We start from the raw sequence: 14,711 nt of genomic DNA on the forward strand, positions 1-14,711 counted from the left end.
AACACTGGCCTCACCTGTATCCATGGGGAGTTCAAGATTTTGTTGTTTTCTTGTAAAAGCTCCACTAAATGTAGAAATTTCTGATCATCATATTCAAAACGTTTCTGGAAAATGACAGAGCAGATGACATTGCAGGGAGCACACTCCAGGATGAATCTGGGATCATAGGGTTGTCCTAAAGAATGAGAGGGGGAAAGAGAGACATGCATTTTAAATTAGATATCACTGACAACACAAGGTGAGATTTGCCTACCTCAAATGGCAGTGGCACCTGACTCTCCTACTGTCCCCCCGAACAGCTCTAGCAAGCTTACAAGTTGACACTTACATGGTACTGTTTAGGTTATAGTCAAACGCTTTGCTTTAGTGGTAGTAATCATAGTCATAATAGTGGTCTTTGTAGTTGGAGTAGTAGCAGCAGCAGCAACACCAATAGCAGGAGTAGTAATAGTCCATATTAGTAGTGGTGGTGGTGGTGGTGGTGGTGGTGGTGGTATAGCCTTTATCTGATTTGTTTCTTACAACTCAGTGCAAATATCAAATCCCCATTTTATAGCTAAGGAACACGGTCCCACAACTGGTGAAAGAGGTGAAATTCAACTCCAAATTCTGTGCTCTGACTGGCAAAGTCTGACTAGCAAAGTCCAAAGTACAGACTCCAAAGTCAATGTTCTTTCTACTGCACCACACTACTTGCCTCATCAAAATCTGTTCCCCCTAAGTGTGGCAGCCCACACCTGCAATCCCAGATACTGGGAAATCTGAAACTGGCAAGTTTCTTGAGCTTGGAAGTTCTAATCAATAGTGAGCTAAGTCAGTTGGGTTCAGAATTAATATTGTGAGTCTTCAGGAAGGAGAGAGGAGAGGAATGACCATTTTGCTTAAAGAGGGCGAACCAATCCAGATAGGAAATGGAACAAGTCAAAGCTCTCCTGCAAATAAGTAGTGGGTTCAGCCCACTGAGTGGCCTCTGCCTTTCTCCCCTATCTATGAGGTTCAAGCTCTTTTTTAAAAAAAATCTATTTCCATCATCTCCTCTACAAACCAGTCTTCACATTGAGACTTGCTCATTTCTATGAATGGGATTACCATTCACAGAGTTACCAATGCTCAACACCTCTATCACTCTTCTCTCACCCTCACTCCCCACATCTACTCCATTTCTAAGTGTTACTATTTCTTCATTGTCTCTCTTACATACCACCCCCCAAACCCTCTCCTCTTGCTAGCTTCCTTATTACTATTAAGGGGACTACTATTCTCCCAATGACCTAGTCTCACAACTTGAGCATTATCCTCAACTCCTTACCCTCTCACACTCCCCAAATCTAATATGTTGCAAAGGTCTGTCAATTTTACCTTCCCACCATCTCTTACATACACCCCTTCTCTCCTCTGACATTGGCACCACTTGGGAGCAGGCTCTTATTACCTCTCTCCTGAACTATTGCAGTAGACTTTTAATTCATTCAAATCAAATGGTCAGTCAATAACCATTGATTAGACAACTATTATGTGTTAGGCACTGATCTAGCACCAAAGACATGAAGAGGGCAATGGATAGTCCCTATTCTCAAGGAGCTCAGAGCGTGCAAACTACTATGTAGCAAGAAATTGTATAAAGAGACCATCTCAGAGGGAGGGCAGTAGAAGTAAGGGGAATCAGAAAAGGTTTCATGTAGAAAGGGCAGTAGACTTAGTACCTACTTTCAAACCCACCTGCCCCCCACAATACCCTGATAACAAGTACTCACTAAATACCTAAAAACACTATGAGGAGGGACAGGTGAAAGGAGAGAGAGAATGGAACAAACTGGGAGGGGAGAGGAATAGGATGGAGGGAAATACAGTTAGCGGTAGTGATTGTGAAAAAAAATTGTGAAGTAAGTTTCTCTGATAAAGGTCTCATTTCTCAAACATATAGAGAACTGAGTTAAATTTATAAAAATAAGCCATTCCCCAATTGATAAATGATCAAAAGATATGATCAGTTTTCAGATAAGGTAATCAAAGCATTAGAGAAATGCAAATTAAAACAATTCTAAGGTACTACCTCATACGTATTAGATTGGCTTATAGGACAGAAAAGGTTAATGACAAATGTTGGAGGGGATGTGGGAAAAATGAGACATTAATTCATTGTTGGTGGAGTAGTGAACTGATTCAACTATTCTGTAGAGCAATTTGGAACTATGCCCAAACGTCTATAAAACCATGCAAACCCTTTGACCCAGCAATACCACTAGTAGGTCTGTATCCCAAAAGAGATTAAAAAAAAGGAAAAGAAATTATATGTACAAAAATATTTATAGCAGTTCTTTTCTAGGGGCAAAGAATTAGAAATTGAGGGGATGCCCATCAATTGGGAAATGGCTGAACAAGTTGTGGTTATTATGTTATTATGATAGAATATCATTGTATTATAATAAAAAAAAAATAATGATCACGATGCCCTCGGAAAAAACCTGGAAAATCTTGCATGGGCTGATATGAAGCGAAATGTCCTGGGTGCAAAGTAACAGCAATATTGTAAGATGATCAGCTGTGAATAACCTAGCTATATTCAGGAGTACAATGATCCAAGACAACTCTGAAAAAAATTATGATGAAAAATGCTGTTAATTCCCAGAGAAAGAACTGATGGTGTCTGAATTCAGAATGAAGCATACTTTTTTACTTTATTTTTCTTGAGGGTTTTTTTTGGCCTATGTTATCTTCTACAACATATCTATTTAGATATGTTTTGCATGACTTCACATGTATAACCTATATCGAGTTGCTTACCTTCTCAATGAAGGGTGGTGGAGAGGAGAGAATTTGGAACTCAAAGTTTTAAAAACGAATGCTAAAAATTGTTTTCACATGTAACTGGGGAAAATAAAATACTAAATAATTTTTAAGAAACAAAGAAAAACAGACTAAAACAAAAAACAAAAAACCACTATCTTAAGAACTTAGGGGAATCCAGAGGTGATGATGACATCCTTCTGTTATCCAACAAATTAGCTGTCCCTTCTGGATGCAGATCATCTGTAAATTTGACAAGCATTTCATCTCTACCTTTATTCAACTCATTAATAAAAATGTTGAATAGTTTGTGATATAAGGAGATGTATTCAGGGAATGAGTAGTCCAATTCGGCACTATTCATTGTAGTGCAGAGGGCACTAAGGGAAATAATTTGAAATGAGACAGAAAGTTAGGCTGGAGCCAGATTATGATAATAGGGACACACTGGAGAGTTGAACAAAACAGTGACATGGACAAACCAGTTATACTAACAGCAGGTATGTAAACAATCTATCAGAGTGGGGCAATAAGGGCAGAGAGACCATAGAGAAACAACGTATGGTAGGTAGGGGTTCTGGTGATAAGGACCTGAATTAGAGTGGAAATCAGGTAACTGAAGAAAAAGTTATAGACGCCAGTGAGGTTGTAGAGGTAGAATGAACAGGACTTAGCAACTTATTACATATGAGGCAAGAGTGAAGGAAATGAAATTATGATTGGGAAGACACTGGTGTCCTCAACAAAAAGAGGGAAGTTTGCAGGAAGAACATATTGAAAGATAAAAATAATAAATTAGGTTTCAGAGATTTTGAATTTGAGATGCAAACAGGACATCCAGATAAACTTCCTATAGGCAGCTGGTGATTCAGGACTAAAACTGAGGAGAGACAAAAGCTAGAAGTATAGATTTGGAAGTTAGCTGTACCTCGAATCCATGGGTTCACATCATATACCCAAGAGAGAGAAGATGGAAAAAGAAGAAAATATCTTGGTATAGGATAGGGTTCAGGACACACACACACACACACACACACACACACACACAGGACTAGAGCACTGGCTATGGGGTGATCCAGTGAACCAATCCACTGACATTGGTCAATTAGATCCTGGAGTGTATAATGACATAGAAGTCAGAGCAGGACAGAGCCCCTCACAGGGAGGAATGACCACCAGGATCAATAACTACGCAAAGGTCATTGGAAAATGCGAATTTAGACAAAGCCAAAGATTTAGTAAACAAAAGATTGTTGGTAACATCAACAGAGTAAATCAATAAAATACTAAGGTCAACACAGAGATTTGCAAGTGATTAAAAAGTGACAGAAAGGGGATGAATTTATTTTAGATGATTCATTCTAGGAATATGGCAATAAAAGAGGAAAGATAGAAGAGGATGATAGCTTGAAAGGATGGTCAAGTGAAGAATTTTTTAAGGATGTGGGAGACCTGAGCATGTTTGTAAGCCATGGGGAAGGAGCCAGCAACTTGGAAGAGATTGAATAAGAGGAGAAAAGTAAAAAGGATAAGCTTAGAAAGGAGAAAAGCCTCCTGACACTGGAACAAGGGAATGGATAGGGGAGACAGTGGAAAGGTTTGTTCTAAATACTCTGAGGTTGAGATCATCTTCTGGGGTACCTGAAGCAGCCTCATTTTCATGTAGTAGCAGTTTTCTAAAGAGCTAGCGGTGTTCTCATGAGGAAATAATCACCCTTTACAAGCCAAACAAATCTGGGAATATTCAGCCATTGCAAAGATTTCATGTGTATGTGTTCCTGTTTCATGTTTACAGGGGTATGCTGGTATTGTTCTACTGTATTTGTTTGTTTGTTTGTTTGTTTTTCATTAGGAGGTTATCCCTGGTAAAAGATTCTGGTGTAGAAGAGTATGTAAAACTAGATTATGACCAAATCAAGACAGTATTCTATTACCCCCTACCGTCCATCCTCCCCTACATGTTCACACATATGCTAATTTTGTGTTTTAAAATTTTAAAAACAGCTATCACAAAGAAGTTGTGGCATTGGTTTATGTACCAGTTTATGGACTCCCCTGAAGTCCTGTGGCTTCATAGATTTAGGAATCCATAGAACAATAATAATTAACATTTATATAGCACTTACCTTACAGTTACTATTTCATTTGCTCATCACAACGACCCTGGGAGGAAGGTGCTGTTATTAAATGATTTGCTATGGGCCTCAGAACTGATAAGGATCTGAGGGTGGATTTGAACTCAAGTCTTCCTGACTTCAAGCATTGAGCTCTAATCCCTGTGCCACCTAGCTTTTGAAGAAGGAAGAACACCCTTCTACTGAACCTCTTAGAATAGAATAGGAGATGGAGGAGGTGGTCACACTGACCTTTACCCTCCTCAGCTTCCATTTGAATAACTGGAGGGGTAAAGCAAAGCTGTTTGTAGTCTCCTCAAATGTCCCCTGCCAGATCTTGCTCAGACTCATCCTGTCCTGCACTGTGTCATAGCTGGAAAGGATGATGATGATGTCCAGGTTCAGGATTCCAGCTGTAACTTTTCCACCAAAGCTCTTCTCTGGGATCATCTTCCTAGAGTAGGCCATCTCATCTCACTATTCTTGGAAATATGGCATGTAGACCTTGTATAGTCTGCTGTTCTCTATCAGTGTGACGATCCTTGTAAGCATTTAGTGACCTTCCTGGTCTTGGGATACAAGAAGGTAGTTTGTTCTTAAGCACAAAACAGAGACAGCTAGGCAGGGAAGTGCACAGATTGCTGGATGTGGAGTCAGGAAGACCTGAGTTCAAATCCCACCTCAGATACTTATTTGCTGTGTGACCATGGGCATTGCATTTGACTCCCCATGCCTCAGTTTCCTCATCTGTAAAAAGGGTGACTCTGGATTCTGCAAGGCTATGCTCCAAAAACCAAGGTCTTGACAGGTTCTACTATCCAAGAATCAGCCTAGTTAAGTACAAAGAGACTCATCTGGAGGTTAGCCACTGGGCGATGAAACATTTGCCATGGTAAACCATGAAATAAAGACAGAATGTCCCTAAGACTTGTGAATATATGCCTGTTTCTGCAGTGATGGTGGCCAGAGGTGGGACAGGGGGCAGTTGTCACAGATCTGGGACTAACACCCCAGGTTTCTGACTTCTTTCCACCACTGTCTTCCCCACAAGCCCAGTGTAAATCCATCAGGAGTGCTACATGATGTCCCTTGTCTTTTTTCTCTCAGTAGTTTCTAGCCTTCAGGGCTTCCAGGAATGATCACAGGGTTTTATAGTCTTGTACCAGAACCAGACTGAAAGACCAAACACATCCCATGTAGTTGGTGACTACAATACATTTCTTGAAACTGCCTCATTCTGTGAACTAACAACTTTAATGAGAGAATTAGCAATTTTTCCCAAGATTAATGGGGTAAATAACATAATAAATAAAATCTTTAAAGTAAATATAAAGTAAATGAATTTAACAAATAAATAAAATAAATAAGCACCAACCATTTGCTTTTTTAAATTCTTCCACCAGGAACTTTGCCTCTTCCTGGACTCGCTCCTCAATGTTCCTCTTCCCCATCCCCAAATTCTTCAGAGTCGTGAGAGAGAAGCGCCGCATTTGCTTCCATTTCTCTCCACTGCTGAAAACAATTCCTATGAGAAGGATCAGAGAAAGAAGAACAGGGAATTCCTCCATGTCTTGATTTCCAGCAGGAAGAGAAGTGGGGAAGAGAATGGGACCAACACTCCAGCAGGCATGGAAGTGAACAACCTCAGACTTAGAAGTTCCTTTGTGTCTCTTGCCCCAAAGAGTCCAGGCACAAGGATTCTCGGCCACCCCAACTCCTGTTAGGGGATGATGGGCACAAGTGTGGTAGTTCTCAATTTGCTTTCTCCTCTATCAGCACTGCTCTCTCTTCCGTCTCAAACTCCAATCCCCTCTCACCCACCACAATCACAAATACATCAGCTGATCAGGTATTCACATCACCCTTATTATACAGAAATAGCCATAAATCTGGCAGCCAGGCTGAATATATTTTTGAGACTTCAAATGACCATGGAATAAATTAACTTTATGTACATATCTCTGTATCTTTTGGTCCAGGAATTGAGATGCCTTTTGAGGAAAGTTGAAGTTCTAGGCTCTCTGCTCTATGAAAAGACCAGAATAGACAACTGTTCTTAATATTTTTGTGAGTTACTAAAGGTATATTCCGGCAAGTCACTATAAACAGAGGTGCCTTCTTTGTTATCTATTGGCCACTCCTACCCTCTATAATTAAAATACAAAATGCAACTGTATGTATCTGGAGAGAGAGAGAAACTTCCCATGATAAGGCACAGGTTGTAATGTCCTATAAACAAGGGGCCTTGTCTGAAGCATCCACCCTCTTAGTACTCTTTGAAAGAGATTGGTTTATAAGGACTTGGAACAGGTGGTCCCTAAGGATCAGAATGGATATCTTACTGGTACTAATCATTTTCTTTTTTAATGTGCTCACTAGGCTAGTAGATCCAGGAAATTTCTGGATTTCAGTAATGCATTTAAAAATGTTTTTCATAATATATTTAGGAAGGAGATGAAGGAGAAGACACTGGTCACATTGCCAGAAAGTCAATATCAAGATTATCAAGAGCAAGACACACAAGTTTAGAGTGAGTTTCCAGTAAAAAAAAAAACCAGTGTGTGTATGAGGCTATTGACCACCAGGCCCCTGGACAAAAAAAATTCTGACCAACTGGAGGATGAAATGGATGAATGGACCTTTGAGAAAGACAGTGATGACCAAGGGGTAGAAGGTTGTATCAAAATATATAACCTGGGTGGGTGAGAAAGTTTGTTTTCTTTTCCTCTGGGTCTGTGCCTTCCTTCCTCCTTCTGTATTGTCCATGGCCGCCATTTCCCTCTCATCCCACCCCTTTTGGTCTCTTTATCTTTCCCTCTATCTTTTTCTCTCTACTTCAACTGGAAATTATTTAGATAAGAGGTGGAGATAGAAAGATATTCTTTATACCACCCTATCCTCCCCAGTATGTCCCTGATTTAGGATATTTGGTTGGAAATGGGTATGTTTCTACCCATTTTTTTTTCCCTATTCTGTTTTATCTAGTTTTCCTGTTCTACACCAAGAGGAAACATACCCAATCCTTTGTTAACAGCATCAATAATTGGGAGACTTCCTCTGGCAGCAAACTCTTCTCCGTGATCAATCAGAGCTTCTTTCACTGCCTCATACCCATATAACACAACAACAGGCTCAGAACCAATGTACAAAGTAAACACTGGACCATAGCTTTTCGCCAGCTGTGGGAAGAGATGCAGACACATCGACAGAGTTATCACCAAACTGACTGATTAAACACCTTGGTTTACCACTGACGATGTCATTGGAGAAATTTTCAATTGAAGAGCAGCCCCTTCAAAACATTTTTGATGTTTTGGATATAACAGAAAGGATCCAAGCAAAACACATGCCTGACCCAGGACCCAGATGGGCCAAAAGCACAGAATCCCATTTCCTTCTGTGGGGTAGCAGCCAGTAGGATGGTTAATGAAAGACATCAAGATTCTATCCTTCCTATGAAAGGAAGGAGTTTTGTTTCTTTATTTTTTCTGAATCTTTAAAAACACCTGAGCTGAGGAGAAGAGAGAATGCCATTAGTGAAATCCTGAACCAGGGGAGGCAGGGCTAGCCAGGCCTTTTTCCCCACTGGAAATCCCACAAACCAATACAATAAGATCACTAGAGTTAGAGCCAGAAGGGTCCTTAGAGATCATACAATCCATACATTGAATGTTGGACATGCGGAAGCTCAAAGAACAGTTTGAAGGTTTACCAGGTCGTAATGATTATATTATATGGTTATAAAACACTTTAATTTATGTTAACTTCATTTGATCTTCACATACAACTCTTTGAGGCAGATAGGACCCTAATCCACAATTTCCCTCTAATACATCAAGAAGCTACAAAGGCTCGGAGAGATGAAATCACTTCCCAAAGACACAAGGCTAGTAAGTGTAAGAGCCTGGACTTGAACCCAGCTCTTTCTAATTCTGTGTCCAGTGCTCTTCCTATTACCCCAGGCTGCCCCTCAAAGGCTTTGAGAGCTACAGGGTCTAGATCTTGATCTAGGGATACTCAAGAGTTCAGAACTTGCTGGTGTTCCTGAGCCCAGGCTTGCTTTCAGCCAGGTACACTTAAGATTACACACAAGCATGGAGGCTGCACATAGAGGCTGTGCCAGTGCTCCTATGGAGGCTGGTGCAGGGAAAACATCTCCACTCTGATCCCTGAATGTTTGCAGAACCCTTTCTTTTCCCCCAGCAGCTAAGAATAATCAAACTCACGAAATACTCTCTTTTTTGCCTATGATGGTGATAAGCTCTCTCCAAAGTTAGTAATCCTCCCTTAATTGCCAAAAACCAGTGGCCTTTTCTCAATCCTCATTCTTCTCAATCTTTCCTCAGCCTTTGACACTGTTGATCATGGTATCTTCCTTGATATTCTCTTTTCTCTAGGTATTCAGAACAGCATTCTTTCCTGGTTCTTCTCCTACCTATTTGACCACTCCTCATTCTGCTTGGGGCAGCTAGGTGGCACAGTGGACAGAGTCCCAGGTCTGGAGCCAGGAAGACTTGAATTCAAATCCAGCCTTAGACAATTACTAGCTGTATGACCCTGGGCAAGTCACTTAACCTTTTTTACCTCAGTATCCTCATCTGTAAAATGAATGGGACAAAGAATGGCAAACTACTCCAGTATTTTGCCATGAAAACCCCAAATGGGGTCACAAAGAGTTGGACGTAACTGAAATGACTAAACAACAAGCTCATTCTGTTCTGCTGGATCCTCATCCAGGTCACCCCCTCTAACCATAGATGTCCCTCAGGGTTCAGTCCTGGGTCCTCTTCTCTTCTCCCCCCATATTACTTCACTTGGTGATCTTATCAGCTCCCATGGATTTAATTACCACCTCTGTGCTGATGATTCTCAAATCTACCTATCTTTCCCTAATTTCCATACTGACTTCAATGTCCAACTGCCTTTCAAGCATTTCAAACTGGATGTCCACTAGACATCTTAATTGCAACATGTCCAAGACATGTCATTATCTTTCTCCCTAAACCCTGCCTACTCCCAACTTCTTTATTACTGCAAAGACCAGCACCATCTTCCTAGCCCCTCAAGCTCGCTACCTAAGAGTCATTCGAGGAGTCCTTGTGTGTAATCCTAAGTGTGCCTGGCTGAAAGCCAGCCTGGGCTCAGGAATGATAGCAAATTCTGAACTCTTGAGTATCTCTAGATCATAGTCTCTCACCTCCCATATCCAAGCTGTTGCCAAAGCCTATTGATTTTACCTTTGCAACATCTCTCAAATAGGCCTTCCTCTCTTCTCTAATACAGCCACCACTCCAGTGGAGATATTCATCACTTCACATCTAGACCCCTGAAATAGCCTAGCCACCTGGGTCTACTAGATGCAAATCTATCCCACTCTAATCCATCCTCCATTCAACCAACAAAGTGATTTTCCAAAGGTACAGGTTCAACTATACCACTCTCCTACTCAATAAATTCTAATAAATTCTCTACTGCCTCCAGAATCAAATACAAAATCCTTAGTTTGGGATTCAAAGCTCTTCATAACATAGCGCCTGCCCCTTACCTTTCCAGTCTTCTTACTCCTCACCACACACTCTTTGATCCAATGACCCTGGCCTACTTACTCTTCCATGAAAAAGACACTCCATCTCTCAACTCCAGACATTTTCTCTGGCTGCCTGTCGTGCCTGGGATGCTCTCTCTTCTCATCTCTGCCCACTGACTTCTCTGATTTCCTTTAAGTCCCAACTAAAATCTTCTCATTGACAGGAAACCTCACCCAATCACTTTTAATTCTACCACCTTCCCTTTTTTAATTATTTCCTATTTATCTTTTGTATATCTTGTCTGTCCAAATTTGTTTACTTTTTATCTCCCCCATTAGATTCTGAGTTCCTTGAGGGCAGAGACTATCTTTCCCCTCTTTTTGTATTGCCTGGCACATAGTGAGCACTTAATAAATGTTTATTGACTTATTGTATTTATGATGATGGCTCCTTGAACTTTCAAGCCAAGAGGAAGCAATTGAAACATTCTTACACTCATGCCTTTGAGAATGTGTAGCAATTATCCTCAATTACTTGATATATACAGACTCCTATTAGAACCCAGAAACACCTAGCTAAAGCTGATTCACTAAATCCTTCTAGCCGCAGCATTGCTATGAATCAAAATATGGATCAGATAACACATAAATTAGCTTCTAAAATCCTTAGCATGATCTGTTTGAACACACAATCTCCAGAAACACAGGATGCTAAAAGCCAGGACTAGAACAGATTTTTTTTTTTAAATAATGCTAACTTACTGAGCCAAAGGATTTGGTGATGTCCTTAAAGTCTAACTGCAACATATTTCCAACAATTGGAAAGGGAACAGGGCCAGGTGGGAGCTGTCCTTTTCCATGACTCTTTCTCCACACTGAAATTAGAAGCAGACAGGAAATACAGAGCACCAGGCCAAGAGCAGTGACCACAGATGGTTCCACGAGAGCTCTTCCTTAATCCTAATGCGATGGAGGGCTGAGAATCCAAAGCCTGTGAAAACTGCAAATACAAGATCAATTAGCCAATAACGCCTCCTTCTTTAAGATAAAATATGGTTTCACTGCCAAAGACCTTTGGCTTGCTAGTCTCTTAATTGTCCCTTATGCCATTATTATTGGGTTTTTTGGCATTTTTTCAGAACAAAACTATGATTTCTTTTCTACATGACATGTCAGCAGCATCATCTGTAACTGAATAGTGCCAGAGACAATGGGCCATTGAAAGGTTGAAGTGACTTTCTTGTGGTTACCTAATATGTGTCCAAAGCGGGATCATTATCCAATACTTCACACTGCCTCCAGTTACATGATAGGAGGTGACATTTACATGATGTTCATGCAAGGTTAAGGGAACAACGCTGATGGCTTTTTAGCTTCCTATTTATTTTTTACAGGACTTAGGAGTTCATGGGTATTATGCAGAATCTCTGTCCACTAAAATAAAATTGCCTTGACCTCAAAGAGGGCAAATGATTGACCAAGGGTCACATGGCCAGTATAGGTCAAAGGCAGGGCTTAAAACTTGACCCCAAGGCCAATCTACTGTACACTCTGATAATCTACCTCCCTTCTCTTTAAATATGTCCCATTTGAATATATGCAGACCCATTGGGGATTTTGTATTTAGGTTTTTGTTTTGTCCCCCATGGGCAAAAATCATAAAAAATTTAAAAGCGGAAAGGAAGGCCAGCTGGACTTCTGATCTTTCGAGTATCGTAGAATTATTTTTTTCTGTATGTCTAGTCTGCATGAGTGGAGTTAACGAAGGCTGGGTCGGGGAAGATGAGCTGATGAACAAACAGCTCCCAGGCTTCTCCCCTCTCACCTGCACTCATAACCCTGACTCCCCCTGTGGAAGAGGGAGAGGGCAGAGTCTCCTATGACCTATGGAACAAAAGTCTCACTCACTTGGGCAAAGGCAAAAAGGCATTTTGGGCCAGTTTCTGGAAATCTAATATGGCAAAGTTCAACTGGGCTGAATGACTTCTAAAGTCCCTTTCAGCTCTCAATTTCCTTGATACTTTCTCTAATTCAGTCCATTGAGACTGCTGGAGAGGGAATGAGGAGGGCACCAGGTAGGAATGTGCACAGACAGACAGAGAAACAGAGCAGTAAGACATTGGTTTCAGACTGTTTGGCATCGTCAGGATCCCTAGGGAACCCAGAGCTGACAAGTGCTGCACTTTTCACTCCCATGAGACTGAGAGCTGAACCGTTAAGAATTGAATCGAAATAATCTTTTCTCTCAAGTTACTCTTTTACCTACTCAAGGAGCAGAAGGCAGTTTTCTTCCCTCTTCTTAACTGATTCAGGGTCCATTCTGAGTAAGAAGAGAGGAAATGGAATAAGGAGTACAGTGTGGAGAGGATAAGGTGAGCATAATTTAATGAAGTAAGACTCACAGAGGAGTCTGAAAGTGCTGGGGGAAGGGGTGGGAGTGTGTGAGAGGAGACTGAGTGAAAAGATGCTGGACTTGTAGTTAGAAGATCTGTGTGTTTAAATTCTGCTTGGCCAAAGACAAGTCACTGCTCCTATATGAACCTCTCTTTTCTCATCTTCAGAATGGGGGTTTGCACCATGGACCTCACAGGGTTGTCGAGAAGAAAGTACTTTGTTGCTTTAGTGATACATTATTACTGGTCTGAAGCTGTTTTTTGTTGTTGTTTGGGTTTTTTGTTTGTTTTTCGTCCAAGCAGGATCATAGGATCATGAATTTTAGACTCAGAGCTAGAAAGGACCACAAATGAGTCTTCAGTAGCGACAACCTCCTTTAAATTGAGACCCAACGAAGTTAAATGGGTTGGCCCTGGTACCATAATGAGTAGGTGGCATAGCCACAATCCTAACAAGGTTCTCTGATTTAAAACCCAACGCCCTTCCACCATAACCTCGGGAAAGGAGATCAGCCCCTCGGTGGAAGTAAGTTGCCACAGGCAGCCAGAACTAACCTGAGGTTCCCCGCGTCCTTCCCGGCTGATACCGGATGAGCCGCACTGGCTCCTGGGTCCCTCTCGGCAGCTGTCCAATTCTCCTCGCTCTGATAAGATTTCTCAGCTACAGCAGCGTGGCTTCACAGCTTATCTCCCTTCTGAAGTTTCTGGGTTCCTGGGCTACTTCTACTAGCTGGAATTTGGACCAACAGGACCGATCCTCACCCTAGACTGCCCCCAAGTCAGCTGCAATTAACCTATTATCTCCCAGAAAGGAACCTCGCAGCCCAGAGAGAAAGGGCAGAATGGAGAAAAGGGAGGAGATGGGAGGAGACAAGCCAGGCCAATTTCCCATCTTCCCAAACTTCTAACCTAAATGATTCCTGGGACAGGAACGTCCAGTCAGAGAGGAGGAATCACACAGAACTAGTTCGGGATGGTGAAGGAACCTCAGAGGACAAGTAGTGTATTTAACCGCTAATCCCTTCTACAATCTCACTGACTAGTCATGTCTCTTCTTGAAGACGTCAAACCATGAAGGAATCAGTCCCCGCCCTCCCTCCCCCCAAGAATCAGCCCATTTCACTTTTGGATAGTTCTAATTAGGAAGTGTTTAACCCTTACAGCTTCACGTCAGCAATCAATCATTTATTAGGCACCTAATATTGTGCTACGCACTGTGCTAGTTAAAAAGACAAAAGTGAAACAGCCTTTGGTCCCCAAGATCCTGCGTTCTATCAAAGAAAACAGCATGTTCATACCTGATATATAGATATGGGTGATGTCGAGTAGGAGGAGAGCAGGAAGCTGAGGGGCTTAGGAAAAACTTCATGGAGAAGGTGGTTCTTGAACTGAAGCTTAAATGAAATAATAACAGCTGGCATGTCTATAACATTGCAAGGTTTCCAGAGCACTTTTCATTATGGTGCTATTGTGATCTTCTTCATCCTAAAAGAGATTATGAACCAATGATCCCAGCTCTAACCAACTTGGGAAAATCTATTGTTAAATTTTCAGTGTGAGCATTTACAGAAATCTGCGATTTTACAAATCAGGGCTTGATTTATCGTTTTGTTGATTGCCTAGATTTAAGAAACTGTTAAACATGAGGGATAAATCTAAAAGTATGTGTGCATACTTCTTTTTTCCTGCAGTCTGGTTGTTAAATATTTACTATTTCACCCCCCATATTGCTCTATAAACACTGCTTGAGTTCTGGACTGCAGTAGAAGACTTACAGAATGATCATCACCAGACTGGCCCCAAAAGGCCCAGTGGGAGTGGAAAGTTCATGTCCTCCCATGTGCCAGGGGAGGGAGGAGATAAATGGCTATGAATTCACTACAAACTAAG

The 14,711-nt window shown here is 41.3% G+C and overlaps 1 protein-coding gene across 1 annotated transcript in view; it reads right to left on the reverse strand.

Annotated features, from left to right (window-relative positions):
• Window positions 1-14,242, reverse strand: part of LOC114042596 (cytochrome P450 2C18-like) — a 36,559-nt gene extending 22,317 nt beyond the window's left edge. Inside the window, exons 1-6 of the mRNA XM_027861276.1 lie at window positions 14,120-14,242; window positions 13,377-13,482; window positions 11,191-11,381; window positions 7,918-8,080; window positions 6,277-6,426; window positions 15-175 (exon numbers count right to left, since the gene is read on the reverse strand). Coding sequence (XP_027717077.1) covers window positions 15-175; window positions 6,277-6,426; window positions 7,918-8,080; window positions 11,191-11,381; window positions 13,377-13,482; window positions 14,120-14,242 — 894 coding nt within the window. The remainder of the gene's footprint in view (window positions 1-14; window positions 176-6,276; window positions 6,427-7,917; window positions 8,081-11,190; window positions 11,382-13,376; window positions 13,483-14,119) is intronic.
• Window positions 14,243-14,711: the final 469 nt, after the last annotated feature.

Source organism: Vombatus ursinus, unplaced genomic scaffold, assembly GCF_900497805.2.
Source record: "Vombatus ursinus unplaced genomic scaffold, bare-nosed wombat genome assembly UNPS02014620.1, whole genome shotgun sequence".
Lineage (NCBI taxonomy): Eukaryota > Metazoa > Chordata > Mammalia > Diprotodontia > Vombatidae > Vombatus > Vombatus ursinus.